The following is an 18,968-nucleotide window of genomic DNA, read 5'->3' as shown; positions in this document are numbered from 1 at the left end:
AAAACAGCTTCATGAATCAGAGTTAAAATACCGTCCCTTTCCTGCCTTCAAGACTTCTACAAAGATTTTTATTTTTAGGAAATGAAGAGCAAGGAGAGTTTTCCAAACACAACACATTTTAGCACTATGTAATTTCAATCAAACATGCTTTCTGCTGTTTAAGTACAATGTCTTATTTTCGCCTGGATATTTCCATGTTTACTTGATTGGCTAATTCACCATTCATCAGGTAATGAAGACAGTGTAACAGTTAATTTTCTTGCTGCTACCTACTGTTGACCAATTTCAGTCCAACTGTGTTTTCCTCCTACTTCAGCCAGAATCAGCAGCTTCTTTCAGCATCTTTCAACACTAAGAATGTTATTGATTTTTGTATAGATGTGTTAACTCAGTAATCTGGTAATAGAAACTTGTTTTCAAGAAAACTACTAATCAGTCAATTAAGGTACAAAATTAGACTAAAATCTTAGTACAAGGAAATAAAGCAAGAGAATTGTGTTCACCACATATTTTGATTTGAAAAGAATTGTTTGGATATTCCACAGTTTACTTGATCATACCTGCTGCCTTCTTCACAAAAAACACCAGAGAATGTGAATAAGTTTAAGGTAGCATTATAGAGAATATGCTTCTATTTACTAACACAAACTAGAAAGATATTTATAATACTGTGATACACTTTAATGAGAAATACTGCATGCAACAGTGTGCTTAGCAACAGTGTTCTGAGCCAGCATTATGTATTGGCAATATGTAATGTGTTATCATTGCCAACACTGTACAGAAATTATATTTAAATATCTGGAGATAAGCTGATTTACCTAAAGTCATCAGTAGAATCTGTCCGAGACCTGCTGGCTTTAACTTCTACCAAAGAAATGACTCAGAAGTGCTACAATGAATGAATCAAAATCAGAAACTTGGGGCAGTGGAACATCTGAAAGGCACAGCTGACACAGCTTTAAATAATGTTGTAAGCTCCACGTGCATATTCTGTTTACTTGTGATACAAGAGCAGATATATTATCATCACACTACACTTTCTCAAAATGCATTTTTTCTTACCAACCTTTCCATTACAAAAGAAATATCACCACAATTCAGAATCTCAGAACATTAAATGTTGGGGGCTAGTTGTAGAATTCAAAAAGTAACTCTTAAATTGGAGACATAGCTGAGGAGGAGGAAATTAGATTTATATAGGGATCAAATTTTTTGTTGGCTTCTGTTTAACATCTGACAAAGAAAATTTTGACTACTTTGAACTTCAAAGTTGCCAAAATAAGCATTACAATAAACAGACAAAACACTACTGAACACAGTTTTTAAAAGACACCTGCTAACAGAAAATATTCCATCAAAATAGTGTCTGCTCCTGAATAAACAGTATCTATCCAGTACACACTAGAAATGCTTTACAGACAGGAAAAAAAGCCCAACAACACTCTGGTAGCTCAGATCACTACTTAGTAAATACTGGGTCAGACTCAATCTGATATAACACTCCCGTGTGACACAGAGTACATGACAGCACCTCAGATCATCTTTGCAAGGAATCAAAAAAGTCATCGTGCCATGATGTTCTCTGATTCAACACATCATTCCTGAACAATACCCTCACAGCAATCACTGCATTCTAAAGTTTTACTTCCCAACAGAAAAGTATCTCATACAGTGATATAGGAGGATAAAATAGCTTGTTAAAGGAAAAGTGGAAAGAGTAACCAAAAAAATTGCAGGTGAGTTGGAAACTGCTCCACATCAGGTTTTTTTACAGACAAGATGTTAGAACATTTGTCTCTGCTGAAACATCTTTAGAACCAAAATTATAACAATTAAGCACAATGACCAGATTATGTTCTCTCAAAACATTTAAACAAATAATGGTGTGAATTATTAAGTGTGAACTGTCTCATCTAAAACCACTGAACACAAAGGCTCTACCTCTGGCTCAAACTTCTTGAGCTGAGGATTACTGGATCCAGTAATGGGCATTTATTTTGTTCCCTAGACATCCTCTCCTGGCCAGTGTTAGAGCCAGGACTGGGGGGGTTAATCCTACAGGATCAGTACAGCTGCCATAATTTGCTGTTCCTACACTAAGGATAAGCTTGATAAAACAAGAGTTGCTCCAAGCATGCCCAAGCAAATTTTGGGGCACAGATAATTCTTGACATTTAGCTTCCAAATAATTACAGTGTTTAAAAAGTCTTCTAGATCTTTTCAGAGGTGTGAATGCTTTCCAAATTTACATAAAACCCATATATGCCAACTAGAAATCTACAGCTCAGAATGAACATTGCTCTATTTTAGGCATATATACACAGAGAGAGTATTGTAAAATAGAAAAAGAACCTGAGTGCTTTGCCTGTCCCCTTTGGAAGATCTGTGCCTGCCCAAGCTGAAAAGGTCTCCAATCACTATGCACAATTAGGACAGCAGAATCCAGGCCAGATTTCGCCCTCCAAACAAAGAATTTCTAAGCAAGTCTCCAAATTTTATTTTTTTTCCTGTGATTTATCCAACAACAAAGGTCAGTGCAAACCACAGAGCACACATTTCACTGCTTGTTACAACTTATACAAAGCCACAACTAGCAACTCTAAGTTAAAATATGTGCTGTTTTTCTTATCTCACACTGAGCATGCTTGTATAGATATAGCACCAAATTATCAAGTAACCATCATCTGTGTCAGTGGAAAATAGAGCAGCATTCAACTATTACTGAAGTTGTGGGAAACCATGCAGCAATTTTAATGTCTTTCAAAGTGTTATTATTTTCATCATCAAAATATCACTGCTTATAAAAATCTTTTAGTATGGGAAGAAGAATTGTATTGGGAAAATAGAATAGAATAAAATGTGCCAGAACCCAACTGTTTTGGTAGAGTGAAGACACATGCAACACATGGCTAACTTACAAATGAGAGAATCAATTCTCATAAATGTTTATCAACCTAACAGCTACTGACAGAGTAAATTCAATGATGAAGTCATGACATTCATTAAAAAATTAATCCCCACTGATTTTTGCCTCTGATTTTTTGACAAACTTGCTGTAACATATACTTATTTATAGGCTTCCAAAGATGAGCAAATTCTTCAATCAATCAATTTCTGGGCACCAGAGCCTTTTGTCTTCAGCCTTTAGCCTTAGCAAAGAGTTCACTAGATGCAAGGAAAAGTATCCATAATGGAGATAATACTAAATATGGCAACATATGTAGTTAGATAAGCTGCTTCTGATTTAAAAAAAGATACAACAGTTAGATTACCAAGCTAGGTACTTAGAAAGGCAGGTTCTATGTATATGATATCTACACTCTTGGCTTGGCTTTAAAAAAATCTAAAATCCCTTGAGACTCTACATCCTACTCAGAGTTATAACAATTCTAACATTTAATTAATTACAATTTGAAAGCTAAAATCTTGTCTGCTCCATGGGATTCAAGTATTTTTCATGTAATTATAAGACCACAGCAGTTTATCACTCATTAGCTAAGTCATATTTTTAGTGTTCATAGTTAACACCTCTTATCTGCAAGTAAAATGCATTCACTTAAAATATGAGCAGCCATGAAAAAGCAGCTTTAAGATCCTTCACCTTGCAATTGGGCTTGTCTCAGAGCACCATCTAGTCATTTTTAATCAAGGCAATACATGAAGAGAAATATAAATTGTTTTTTTTGTGAGGACACAAATTCTAAGATAAAAAGTTCAGTTTTATCTTCTAGATAGAATGATACTGATAAGCCCTTTTAAATTCCCTTTCTAAGTCAAGATAAAGGCCTCTAATTACCTCTTTTTTAATTTTTCCAAGAAATAACTATTCCACCAGAAACTTAAATTTGTAGAGTAACATTCAAATCCAAGGATTCAGCTTCAAGGATTTTCTTCTGTTCCAGTAGGACTTTATTATGCACTGTTCATGGCTGCAGTTACAGCAAGGAGAAGCAAGACAGCATTTGCAGCTCTGCAACTCTTTTCTAAAATACAGTCAGGGCTTGATAGGGAACATCCTGAACTGTCTCTGCACACATGGACTTGAAACTCAGACTTTATTACTCATGGTTACTCCTCCAAAGTTTTAGAGGAGAAAGGAAAGGATGTGCTGTTATACCCTAAGATTTCCCTCTCTTCAGGCACTGCAAGGAGGTTCCAAATTGTGCAGTGCAGGAATAGTGGATGTGCTCAGAGCTGACCCTGTGTTGGAGTGTCTGGCACTCTGAATGCTGCCTGTCAGCTGAGGAAATGCCTCCTTCAGACAAATGTGAGCTCACTTATCTGCCCTTGCCCAAGGAACCCAAGTACCTCTATTATTAGTGACCTCTCTAATAGCTTAGTGAGGAGCAGGCATCAGCATTCTACTCTGTAATTACACAGACTATAAGTGTGCACACAATGGCTCTGAAGAGACACCCAAATCCTTTAAGTTCATTGATAGCTGATGAGGTTACCTTTCAGTTCATATCACTCAAGATCTAATTCTCAGAAGAACAGATAACCTTCCCAATATTCATCAAGGTTAAAAAGCAGATTATTATGTGACAACATCAACTTCGGGCCTCCACTACCAGCTTTCTTCCTGTGAAAATTGAGATGTGGAAGAAAAAGAACTCAATTGAAAACAGCCTGAGTACCTGGACCTCTGGCACCCTGATTAGTCCTTCACACTTGCCAGGGACTTACTCTGAGATTACTGGCTAATAATAGGACATATTTCTCAAACATAATGTCTTCAAAATTCCATATGGGGAACAAGAGTCTGATACAAAATACTTTTGTGGGGTAAAATGGACACATTCACTGTTTTGCATTTTAATAGTTTGAAGATTTCAGTAAGACTTCTGTGGGTTTACACTTTTTCTTCCACATTCTGCAAAAATGTTGCTTACCCAGCTGGTTGAAAAATTTCATAATCTTTTCTAGAGAATTAATCTCCTTCACATGAAAATTTACCATCTCACCAAAAAAAAAAAAAAAATCTGAACTCCAAAGATCCCAAATCCAAAGACTGACTTACCTACATGTAAGCTTTGTTCTTTACCAGAAGTGAAATTTTTGACTAAGAATATTGGATGTTTTGTACTTCCATAAAGGCAAATTCAGTTCCATTTCAGTATTTCATGGTTGTTAAATACAACAGTGAGGTATTCCATGGTTTTAGTAGTATTACAAAGTCATATATCAAAGAATATAGCATTACTATTAATTCTCCATCCCTGGAAGTGTTTAAGGATAGGTTGGATGGGCTCTGAGCAACCTGATCTACAGCAAGGAGCATTGGGACTAGACCATCTTTAAGGTCCCTTCCAACCTAAGCCAAGATTGTGATTCTATATTTTTATTGCTAAGTGACAAAATGCAGAATTTAAATTAACATTTCTGAGGACAGAATCTTGCCATTCAAAAATACCTTCAGTGGTATCATTCCCACCAGTTGGACAGCTCCCATTGTTTGTGAACACTTAAAATATCACCCTTTCTTTTGCCTTGTGCAAATTCTGCTGAATGGGGTGTGGCTTGCCTTGGTTTCATTAACAGATCACAAGGAATCACTGAACTTCCCAATTAAATATTGAGGGGTGCTTTTGCCACCAATATAACAAATAGGGATTTAACATTAGCATTTCTAGATACACATGAAACACCGTATGGAAGCTTGCTGTATCTTCTGAGACATCTAACATTAACTCCCCCAAATTTCCTGTCCTACTGCTGTTTACCTAAATGTCACTGCTTTTGCTGCATCACTATGGGAACAGTGGCTGTTCCTTCTGTTCCCATACTGCCACTACCAATCACTTTTTCTTCGCCAAAATTTGCTGCCAAAACACTCTACGTACTCAAATTTAAAATATAGCCTCTAACAACAAAATTCTCCCCAAAGCATTCACCACAACATCAGCCAAACCATTTCCAGATAAAGTAACTGTTTTAAGAGAACTCCCTTGATATCATTCCACTGTCTATACAAACCACATTTACCATATCTGGATCCTTCACAGCCTCAAACTTACTATTCTTTTCAACAACCTTTTAAAGCAGAAAGCTATTTTATAGGCAGGAAACTAAAATTCTAAAAAGAAGTATCCTGTATCAAGAAGTTTAGGGCAAACTAACACATTCAATGCTCATCCCTGAAGTTCTTTGCTAAAGCCTTACCTATGTTCTCTTACCCTTTCCCTTATGGCACCAAACTACTTGACTTTCTTAACCCACATAGTGCACTGCTCCTTTTAAAGGAAACAACTAGTTCTGTAAACATGAAAATTAATAAAGCCTGATCCCTTCAGCCTGCCATTGTTTGAGTTTTGGGATGACAAGTGGCCTGCACGTGGGGGAAAGAGGGAACACAAAGTTCCTCTCCCTGTTCTCGAAAATCATGTGAAAATAACCTGGAAATGTTTGTTTCTGCTTTATTTGGTTGAAATCAGATGATCTCAGGACCTGAAGCTAAATCAGCAGCCCATGCATTTTCCTCCACACTGATACATGCTCTCAGCCACATAGTGCTTGGAAAGCAGAGATGGGAAGCAGTCAAGAGACTTTACTGCAGAAGACAAAATCCTTTACAAGAGTCACAAGACTCACCCATGCTGACAGGCCAGGTCTGTGCACACTCAGACTACCTGGGCTCAATCTGCATTAACTGTGGGTGTTAAGATTGCAAAGCCTCCAGCAAACTCCCGAGTTCAGGGTAAGATCTCCTTATGGCATTAGGAATGCAGAGGGTGCACGTGCCCAGACTAAAGCGGGCTGGCACTGACACACCTGAGACCACAAACACACAACTGCAGACTGGCCAGCAAAACAACACGGCCTTTGCCAAAAAACATGTTTCTGTGACTTTCACTTAAATGAGACTGCTTAATTATACTTAAGGAAAAAAGTAAAATGTTTTAAGTACCATTCAACTTGGTACTAGAATGGAGAAAAGCTTTCTGGTCTACACTATTCCTTGAGAATTAGAACAGCTGAGGCACCTCAACAGCACCAACAGAGCCAGTCAGAGACTTTGGACCTGGAACTATTCATCTCTAGTTTTTGAACTAGGAAGCATCATTTAATATCATGAGACTTGTAGGTACAGTTCAGTTAAACATTGTTCCTTTTCAATACTGAATTTTTTATTCAGTTTTTCTGAAGTCCATCATGTCAAGAGATTTAGAGACTTTATTTTAATAAACATATAAGATGTACATAATTATGTACGTTTCTTTTTTGTAGCAATAACTACATTATGAGATAAGTTATTTGAACTCAGAAGTACTAAGTCTTGTGATGAAGATAAGCATAAAATCACTTAAACATCATTTCATGATGAGCAACATTTATGCCACGTGTCATTGGTGTGTGTTTTAAGGGATTCTGGATGAATACAGAAAAAAATAAGTAATGACATCATAATAAATCCAACAGAGTGAAAACTGCACTAACAAAATGTCTGATAAACATAATACAGCTTTGGGGTATTTGCTCCTCAGTTCCTTGGAAGGACTGCATTTGTCTGATTAGCTGAGCTGCAGAAGATTCCATCTTGCTGGAGGCTGCAGCACACTGCAGCCACTGTCAGCAACCCAGAAAAGTATAATTATCAAACTACTGAACCTTATTAACAAACACTTCTCATGCTCATATCCTTACATTGTAAAGAAATTTCCTTTGTGCTGAACAAATGTAAGCTGCTCTGTGGGCTCCTTTGTGCCACTGGAGCTCCCACAACATTTTACTGAAATGCTGCCTGGTAGCTCAGCACAGCATACATAAGCTGTCAGGTGTGATTAAATTCAACACATCACCTGTTTTGTACCACATGAGAAAAGGATAACTAAAACAACTGGGCAAATGAACCTTTGGGCTGAACTATTTCCCTCAAACGAATATTTGATGTATCTTAATTACTGGAAAATTTGCAACAAAAATAAATTTAAAGACTAAATTCTGAGCTTCTTGCAGGTTTTTTGTCTACTGTGATCCCTTCACCTTTACCAACACAGACCATGGCTTGCATTATGTGATTTACCACACTAACAAATAGCAAGATTCAAATCCTTAGTAACTGCATCACCCAAAGGTAGAATTCTACAAGATTGCAAACAGGTAACAGCTCTCTACCCCCTTGAATAATGATCAGTGTGAAAAACAACAGCAACAGACTTAGACACTGCCCAAACTTCTAACCATGCATCTACACCAAAAATGTACTGGCAAAATACCTTTCATATTAAGGGGGGTGGATCTTGATTCATAACTAAACAAATCAGTGAAAACAAATCTGCCTATAATTGCAAAGTTTAATCAATCCCTAAAAACATTGAAAAGTCAAATTCTGTATCATGGTCAGCTATGCTGACTTCATTGAAAAAATCACTGAATTATGAGCATTCATTTCAAATCTTTAAATAAAGTCTGTTTCAAATGCTGAAGTCAAGTACCTGCACTTCTGAGAAACACCACACTGCTCAACCGAAGTATTCTTCAAAAAAAACAAAAAAAAATTTAAAAAAGGGAACTCTAAAAGCTCTTTTCTTAATAAAATTAATCATGGAAAAAAATGACAAGCAATTGTAAGCACCTAATTGGCTCTACCAAGTGAATTTTATAAAAGCAGAAACAATACTCAATCTCAATCTCTTCTGAAGCAGGAAGTGGGGGGAAAATACAATGATATTCAATTTGCAATTCATTAAATAAAAATGTCATCACAAATGATTACACAATGACCAAAGAAAAAAATACAGTTTCATCCTAATTAATATTCTCCCACTATCACCATATATCCATTTAACCTTTCTTTGTGGCCCTATTCTTCCAAGAGGCCCTGCAAAAGAAAGGTTTTGGTGCATGACAGAAGGATAAACAAATCTCAGTTCTTGCAAAGTGAATGGTAAACCAAATCACACATTCAATTAACCATGACTGAAAACAGTTTGTCATTAAAGCTCACCAGATTAGAAACTGCATTTCAGTTGATTTAACAGCTACATGAGTCTTTTGAAGCACTCAGGGACCAGCTTTCTAAAAGCATCAAGAACTATTCCAGTTCTGCTCAAATTGAGTGAGCCAGCCTTGACCAGAGCTTTCAAAAACCATGGACCCCAACTCTGTGGTATTTCAGCACTCACACACAAACCATGGTAAAAACAAAGACAGTTCTCAAAACCTAATATACATCTGATGTGAACATCTTTCTAAAACAAAGTAAACATCCATACTTTGCATAACCTAGAATTTTAAAACAAGGTTTAATAAAAAAAATCCAAGTAATATTTATGGCAATCTACTTTTGGTGTGGTATGGCATGGCAACATGGAAAGTTTGTCAATTCTATGGTGTTCATGTTTTCATAAAACTTTCAGAAACAACTTGCAGAGTTTCCTTTAGCATAGCAGCTATTGTCTAGGAATAAAACCATAACTAGTATTTTGTTAGATTTACATACTCAATATTGGAGTAAACAAGTAATTTGCATGCTTTACACAAAGTCAGTAAACTAGTTTTATCTCCAGGATTTTTCATGGTTTTTTTCAGAGTATTTCAAAATCTACTTTTACTCTATTCCAACAGTTTGCATGTAAAGTACAAACTTCTCCCACTCATCCGAAATTCTCAATTTATATTTCAATTACAGCAATTTTAATACCAAATCTACTTTCCCCACTTAACTGATACAGTAACTGATTGTTCTATGTTTTTAAATGAACAGGTTTACTTTTATTACAACCAGTCTGTACTTAAATATTTCACAGGTATTCTTCATAAAGCAGGGAGGAGCAAGAGAAAAAAAGAATGGGAAATCACTGGTCTCCACAGCATAAAGGAACCAAAAAAACCCCCAGTCTTCTCTACCAGTGCAGCACTATTCTGCTTGGAAGGCTGACTTTAGGCTATAATAGAAAAAGAACTCTTTCTGGTGTATGCTCTCTCTCCCCAGGCAGTTTGCCAGTAGTGCACTACCAGCAAATCTCTTTAAGGAGAGACAAGCCCTTAGTAGGAATCCCCACAGGAACGAGCTTGCAACTTTGAATGTGGAAAAAGTACTGCCTTTCAAATAGGAATGATTAAGTACATCTTTTTGTAAAGCTTTCTGGTCTGGACAGCTGAGAAGCTCTCTCTTCCATTAAAAAAAAAAAAGTTTTGTAGTGTCATTAACTGAAACCTGTACACCAAACTGCAGATCTTCACATGTACTCCAAACAGACATCTTAGGATGCAGCTGCTTCAGCACAGATTAAGTTGTACTGGGACACATAAACCAAAGAGGAACAAGGATCTGACTCTTATTCCCAAATCTCTGCAAACCCAACTGACCTTTCTACCAATTGGAAATTGCCAATCCTCCTGATCATAACTTTTCTTTGGGAATGTCCCTCTTCCTAAATCAGAGACTGAAATAATAATTCTGTTTCATTCACAGCTAGAGATGGACTTGACACATACAAATACATCCACCAGAAAAATTCAAGAGCTATGTCATATTACTGGGGTAGTGCAGCACAGACAGTATAGGCCCAGGAACTTACTGCAGGATAAAGTGGGACTAAAACACTAACTCAAAATTGTCATTTGTTTTGCAGAGGTATGCATTACAAAAAAGGAAAAAAAATTCTAAATTCCAAATCTGTATTGAAAAATCCAAGTAATGCATAATAATAATGAGCTAAGGCATGTTACTGAAGTTTTGGACTAACAGTAATATTAAACAAAAAAAGTGAGATTGAAATAGGAAGATAGGGATGAGTACTAAAATTACAATATTTAATAATCCTCTTGCAGAAATGTCATCTATTAAGGAATTCTCACAAATGTGCAAAGGTTACTTACTGATTCATTCTGTCTCACCTAATAACCAAATAATTTTTTATTAATTTTCAGACAGATAAGGAATGTCGTTTGTGTAGTTAAATAGTTATTTCATGGGGTTTTTAACAAGTATGTATGTGCCAGGGTATCAATATACATGAAAAACAGCAATATAAAAAACTATCAAAACTATCCCTCTGAGCATTTGCATATAGACAATAAAACTGGCCCAAGCCTCCTCATTTTAACGTGTGGGGATGATTTTTTTTTCAAAATTGAACTAATGACTTTCTCACAGGCCCCTCCTATTCATACACAGACATGTAAATAAATTTCACTTGAATCAATGCACAATGTTAAATTCCTGTGGTATATCAGTTACAATTAGATCCTATATTTTTGAATATTTTTCATATTAAACTTCATTATATTTTCTCTTACAGCAAATCAATCTGGTATCTTTAGTATGGCTAGCTTGGCTAAGTGCACACAAGTCATTATAAGGTCTCCACCATATTTTCCCAGGCAAAGTGAAGTATTTTCAGTGGAGTCCAAATTATCTTGCATCTTTCCTGAAAAGTTTACTTGGGTGACTTTTATGCCAGCTAGCAGAGACATTAGGAGAGTGCATTAGCTAAGAATCCAAAGATAGAAAAGTATCAGAAACACAGTATCAAAAAATTATTTAGATTGGAAGATTTTCTAAGTGAGTGGAAAGAGAGCCAGGCCTTAAAGACCCTTGAGCTGAAAAAGTAAACATGGCAAAGACAGTAGATAAACACAGAAATCCTTCTAAGATACAACATTGAACACTTAGCAATTAAAGAAAAATCTTTAGAATTATTTACTAAATGACATTAAAATTTAAAGAATTCTACAACAAAATTTTCAGATAATCTCCGTATAGAGGACAACTTGGGTGCAAGGTAAAAACCAACACCCTTTTCAATGGATGGATTAATTAGTCATGTGGCCTCAGAACTGAATGAGTCATCGAGTTGCTAATGAGATAAGGACAGGAAGCCTGACACCTCTAAGTCAAGAGTTCAACGGGTTCTTCTCGGAGCACTCTCCTGCTGTGCCCTAGATTGAAGGCACAACACTGGCTTTCCTCCTGCTGGAGGGACTCAGGGCCCTGTAAAGCTACTTAGAGAGGAAATCTTTGCTGAAAGTAGGACACAAACACTACCTTTCTGTGGCAGTGTCCCCCTCCATGGCTCTCCCAGCCCCAGCTCCCTGGGACACAAGAGGCACCCAGGACCACCAGCACCTGCCCTGCAAGCACAGGCTGGAGACACACCTTTGGCACAGAGCCTCACTGACAGGAGTACCCTAACAAGGCTCAAGAATTCTGCTATCAGGGGCACAGAGACTTTTAATTAACATTAGGGGCCCTCTGTGCACTAGAGGCAAACTCTACTCATGGCACTTTTGTCAGTGCAACCAAAGAGTCAACTCAAACGTCAGGAGTGTCATTTCCAGCAACTCTGGATGGATGGATGCCTTCTTATTGTTCATATTTGCTTATTAAAAAGAAGGAAAGAAAAATAACAACCAATGTCTTGACCACAGCCAAAATCCATTCTTGTTTTGTGCTGGTCTGCCCACACATGATAAAGAAAGAAGCCCAGAGCAAACCAGGGCAGCAGGAAAGGCAGCAGGAGGCAAAGCACAGAACATGGGACAGCAGGATGATACCAGGAATTGAGGTGGAAGATAGAGAAAAGCATGCTGCACAAGAGGACAAACAGAAGAGAAAACACAGAGGGAAGCCAGAAGGTAGAGGCAAAAGATAACAAGAAATAAATGAGTGGGAAGTTAAAGACAAAAGACATGAAGGGAAATAACACACCACAGATGAGGAAAAAAAAAAAGACAGAAACAGATATATATATATACACACACACAGGAAGCCCTTTCTGCTAGAAATTGCTTCTTATCAAGCTCAGACAAGAAACACTTCCAAAGAGAAGAGCTCAATCAAGCATGGAAAGTTCAGATCACCAGAAACTTCTGAAGGCAGATGAAAGAAATTACCTTAAAATATGAAGCACAATTTCATCCCAAAGTACATTGCCCCTGCTCTGCTCTAACAGAAAACTTCTCAGTTCAGCAACAGTTTCTACTTGGAGAAAGAACAGGGCCCACCTGTGTCAGTGCATTCAATGATTAGGGACTGATTATTAATGAAGTAGAATTTAGGCTCAAGTCCATCACTTTGTACTGCAGTCTATGCAATACATACAGCCATGAGAGAGCTACTCCAGTCAAAATACAGAAAAGAAGATCCATGCCTCTCCTGGTACATACCAAAAATACATCAAGGTGTTTTAGACAAAGGATTACACAAAATTTCTCATAGAATACAGGATTGTAACACTTGGCAAGTGGTCAAGCACAGCACATTTGATTCTGCACTTCTGCTTTGTTTGAAAGCATTGTTTTGTATCACTCACTACTAACACATCTATCCTGACAGAGGATGAGTGTGATCATCAATCCACTGAGCAAGGAGGGAACTGTAGTGCACCCTTGATCCTAGAGACAGGTAGAAACACAAAACACAAACCAGAATTTGTGCATTCAGAACACAAAAACATATACAAAAAAAACCCAAAAAAACCTAATAATGAAAGGGACTCCTATTCCTATAACATCATTGACTATTACCATCAGCTTAATTCAGTCACCAATATACTGAAAAAACCTTTTCTTGCTTCCCTAAATTATTGTAAATACCACATAGCATGCTGCTGACTTGGTTACAAAAACATCAGTAATCTCAACTTGCAAATCAAAGAAAAGTGACCAACAGAAACACACAGCTGAACCATCCTTGCACCATTAGATTTCTATGAACAGTCTATTATTCCAGAAGAAAGGGTTTGGAACTCTCTAGGGTTTGGAACTCTCTCACAGATCTTTATCTTAAGATAAAGATTTAGGATTTAAGATAGACTCATTTCCAAGAGTAAATTTCCAAGACACAGCCTATTTTTAAAAAATATATAAGTAGGCATACATTTGATTTGCTGTTTCTCTTAAGACACATACATCTGTCTCTTAAAATGTTTGTCATGTATTTGGTTATAAAATTTATTTTGCCATTACTACTGCAGCATATATCTGACTTAGTGTGGGAACATTAATGAGAAAGGGAGAACAAGGGCTCACAACCAGAGTTTGGGTGGTTGATACAGGGTCAGTATTTCACTGGCTCAGTCACAGGCAAAGATGGACTCAGAAACCCTCTCAGGTTTCTTTTACAAGTCCTGGAAACTCTATCATACAGACTCTGCCTTCTAACCTCCCACAACAGAGAGGAGTGAATACCTGCTCTGCACATACATCCTTGCACTAAAGATACAACTTCAAACTTTCCAAGTCAAAAAGGATGAACACTGCTCAGATTCTCATATATGTACCTCCTCATGAGCTCAATCAAAAATGGAAAAGTTTACATTTCTAGTTCCCATTTACCAATCTTTCACTGGTTTTTGCTCTCATACCATTGCATCCTCATTCTGAGGCTGATTACAAATTATGTCTATTTTGTATTCACAGAAAAACCCCACATGTATAAATACTTCATTTTTCTGTTTACAAATTCAAAAAAAAAAATGAGCCAGTTCAGCTAGCTGATGGAAAGTAATTCATTTATGCAATTCAATGCAGCAACATTGAGAGAACCAAGCTAGATATTATACCCATTTGCAAACTAAAATGTATGGAGCTGAACTTGAATTAAAGCCTGAGTGGGGCAGTCTCCTTGCAAAACCAGAGTGCAGAGCTCAGGTCAGGCATCCATGTCTCCATGCAGGGAGCCAAAACCCTGCCAAACCTATGAGGTTCAATGATAATTGTCAGTGAAATACCAGAGGAGAGACATTAATCCACACCACTGATTAACATATTTCACGATGGAGAATCTCAGTCATAGGAAAGGCCAATGCTGCTCATTCCAGAACTATTTATTTTATTAGATTGAACACACAGCATATATCTTGTACTCCCTTATTGAGTTTAAATCTGTGCCATCAGCTCAAAGTATATTGCCAGTATAAATTCTGTTCTTTGAGCAAACTTAGTGGAATGACTTAATTTCAGTATAATCAGGATGCAAATTTAAATGAGAATTTGAGATCATTTAAATGGCCAAATAAACTTTCTATACATATAATTGGAGGGGTTCAAGAACCCTTCTACTTAAAATAGATAAGGATTAAGAATCTCTCATCTTAAGGAAAATTTAAAAAAAATGACAAAATATTATTCCTTAGACTAGCCTGGCCACATTAGATAAAAAAAGAAAAATTATCAGGGATGAAAATGTCCATTGTCTTTTTAAATACTAACACATTGTAGAATTGAAATTGGATCAGAAACACCATAAAATAACCTAACAAAACTAATGTTAGAAACATTTTTCAAAATGATTAGCCTCTGACACAAGTAACTACTTTACCCTTTTCATGTAGTGCTTTCTGAAATTAGTTATTAGTAGATCTCAGGGTGGATTGACAGATATGGAGATTTGTGCCCTGAACCTCTCAGGTTCAGAAAGTCTGTTGTTTGGCTGGATACACAGCTGCATAACACTTTCTTTACACTGACCTAAGTTATTCTGTCCTTCATCAGAATTTTTATAGTCCATATTTACTTAATCACAATTGAAAAAATAAAACATGGGTCATCTGTACAAAATAATTACTTTTAGAAAAATAAACATATAAACACCACAAATTACGAAAGCATGTTCATAAAATAGAAGACCTCATACCAACACTATTTTTCCAGTTAAATCAATCCAAAATTACCTACTTCTTGGTATCCAGTTCTTTATTTCATTAACTTTCCTTCCCATCCAAAGAGTCACATGCAGATTATGAGTGCACAAGACCATTCAACTCCACTATTTCAAGATGGAGTTTAATATAAACAACAAAACCACTGCAATGTAATTCAGTATTACCCTTGAGTGATTAGCCTTTGTAAGTTTTCAGGGAATTAAAACAATTAGTTTCAATTTTATCTTTTCAAACACAACCCTAGTATACTATTTTCAACCAAAGAAATACATTTCTACACACCATTTACTGCAATACCATTCCTTTTTTGAAATATCATTTATACCAGTAGTGACCACTTTGAAAATTCCCATTGATGTTCCCATCACATTAAAATACATTAATGCAAAATTTCCCACCATCCTCTCATTAAAAATTAAAATACCCAGTAAAATAAACAGCCAGATAACACTGTTAAAAATTGCATAGACAGTAAACAAGTACATTAGGAAAGGCAGTAAACCTTCAAGTCTGAAACAAGTGTCAGGAACAGTAGCAGTTAGTAAATATATGTAATCAATATAAGCAATAGAAACACAAAGTTTTTTATGCCACACAAATATAGGGATGCACAGAGCATAATATTAATGCACATTTCTCTCCAAAGAATTTTACTGATTAAAAACCTCATTTTGAGCACATGACAAAGTAACAATACTAGGGGGGGAAAACCCACAAAGCAATTCTATATACATTTTGTATATCACTATGCACCAATTTCTTTTACTGAAATTACCTGCATTTAGTGCAGTCTCAAATACCAACAGTTAATCATGTTAAAAGCATAGCAAACAAACATAAAATAAAAATTCCTGAGTACTTACCAAATTATGATTAGTTGAATTAGAATCATCTTCTGGGAATGGGATGTAAACAGCTAAGGCCACACAATTGGCAAAAATAGACAGTAGTATAAATATGTCAAATGGTCTGGAAAATCTTGTTAAGGAACTCATGACTTATGAGTATCTACAAACTTTCAAGTCTAACCCTCCTTTCAGCATCAGCAATGGTAAAACAAGTCTTTGCTTTAAGGCAATCTTTTGACTGATAACTCTGACAAACACTCCATCACCTTTAGTTATAGCACTATATATACCATAGTATTTTCCATCACAATGATCCTTCAAAGTCCTCTTTCTTTTAAAAGGAGTGAAAACTATTACTCATGCTGTCACAGAGCACTTTATATTAAATTCCAATGATGAATAGAATTATCTGCTCTTAAATCAACATGCAGGTCACCATAATGGGCAAGGAATAATCACAGAACTGTTCTGTCCTCATGTGTAGGTTTCACTAAGATACATTTGTCCAAAGGATGAAAATCATTGGAAATACAGTTCATAGTAGGATATGAGAAAGATTTCCAGAAAACCACAACTATTCTCTTATAGGAGAGCTAGAAAGCTGTACAATTGACACAGGAAAATTCTGAGCCACTCCATGTCTCTGACAGTGGCATATCTGAATGCTGGCTTTAGCCAGGACAGATGAAAGTTTAGGTGAGTTGAGTAAAAAATAGAATATTGTGGCTGGCTTGGCAGCCACACAAAGATAGACTACAGACTTCCACACCAAAAAGAGCATGGACTGCAGCTCTGCTTTCCATGCTAGAGCTGGACAACAGCAGTGGGAACCTGGAGATACCTTCTGTCTTCCAGAAAAAAATTCTTCCTCTTCTTAAAATTCATGCATATGAAGTTCGTAGTTCAGTTTGTCATTGGTTTTCCTTTCTCAAAAGGTATTTGATTATTCTCAATGATCAGAAACATGAAGGTATCTGTGGAAGTTTGGAAAATAAGTACTTTGGACCTCAGCTATGATTTTTGGCATGATGTATAACTTCTGGATATATTTCCATAAGAATCCCATAAAAGACTGGGGTAAGAGTACAAAATATATTCAAAAGTATATTTTTTGCCAGTTTAAAAAAGTTCTCTGGGAAGAAGAAAAAACAAAGAGCCCTATAAAGCCCACATGTCCTATAAGATGTGTTACATTCTGTTTGCTGGCCTATTGAAACTTTGTCACCTTGAAGGCCACGTTTATGTCTACAAAGCAAATCAGCATCAACAGCTGCTATATTGTGCATTGTGTACAAAATAAAGATACAACAGCATTTTCCAGACTGGAGTGAGCAATGGATACCATCACAAGACTGACAACCTTGTTTTATGATGTGCTCCTGCTGGGACAAATTCTCGCTGAGTTATTCCACTCCAGATCCATAGTAATTTCATTTACCTGACCTTAGCCAAGGAGAGGCCAATTTACTGAAATTAGTTGGACTTCTACCAGTTTAAATGAAAGAAGAAGCCATTTCACTATCTTTAATTTGCAATTGAATTTTGTACAAAGAACTGAGAAACACCAACCCTATAAATGAGTAACAGCTCTTATTGCCAGGTTGGCTGTTCTGTTTATAGTAACAAATTGAGTTTTTCTTCAGTAATCTACTGTCTTGAACAGCTGTTTCCCATTACAGGGATGTTGCCATGGCTAATAGGCTAACATTTTTCTCCTTGTTCCTCAGCAAAACTATTTCTATTTCAAACCTTTTATTGGCAATTAAATAATACACCAAACCTATATACTATCCATTCTGCCAGAGAAATGCAAATATTTCCATATCAGAACCAGTGAACTAAAGGAAAAGCCATCCTTCCCATCACACAGGTCATCACGAACACAAAGCAGCATCTCTGATGTCCCATCTAGATGTACATGCTTCCAAATATGTTTGGTGGTAGACATAAGTTGTACAAGCTCAGAAGATTATTATATTTCAGACACTTGTGTGCACTTAGAACATTTCCTTGGCTTAGGTAAAAATCTTCCCTACTTTTTGTACCAGGAAAAACAGTCTTTCTAAAAACATTTCTGCATCTGACTCATTTGCCCTAGTGGCAATGCCCCAAATTCCAACATGGAAGATACAGGTTTGACATCTTTGGCCATCTCCCTAACACTGGATGGCTAAATACATTCCCATCCATTCTTCCTTATTTGGAAAGGCAAATAATGCAATGCAGAGATTTGTTGGAATATAATGTTAGCTTGAAAATGCTCCCCCAGCTTCTCCCAGTAACAAAAACAGGAGCAGCAATGAGTTCTCCTCTGTCTTTGAGCTACCTACTTTAGTAAATGATATTCTGTGTCAATACGACACAGGAGACTATCTTTAACAGCAACTGAAGCCAAATTAACTCCCGTTGACATTAATGACAGTTACCCACACATACAAGTGATGTAACATCTAAGTTGTGATGCTCTAAGGGATCCTTTAAAACAATCCCCTTCACAGAATCAGAA

General features: G+C 36.6%; 1 protein-coding gene across 1 annotated transcript in view; it reads right to left on the bottom strand.

Moving 5' to 3' along the window:
- The window catches only part of CACNA1D (calcium voltage-gated channel subunit alpha1 D), a 165,356-nt gene that overhangs the window by 142,416 nt on the left and 3,972 nt on the right, over window positions 1-18,968 (bottom strand). The window contains exon 3 of the mRNA XM_079316836.1: window positions 16,478-16,583. Within this exon, the coding sequence (XP_079172962.1) occupies window positions 16,478-16,583 (106 nt within the window). The remainder of the gene's footprint in view (window positions 1-16,477; window positions 16,584-18,968) is intronic.

The sequence above is a fragment of the Erithacus rubecula genome, assembly GCF_903797595.1.
Source record: "Erithacus rubecula genome assembly, chromosome: 13".
Lineage (NCBI taxonomy): Eukaryota > Metazoa > Chordata > Aves > Passeriformes > Muscicapidae > Erithacus > Erithacus rubecula.
Note: the sequence above shows the minus strand (reverse complement) of the source record. Positions and strands in the feature narration are given on the sequence as shown.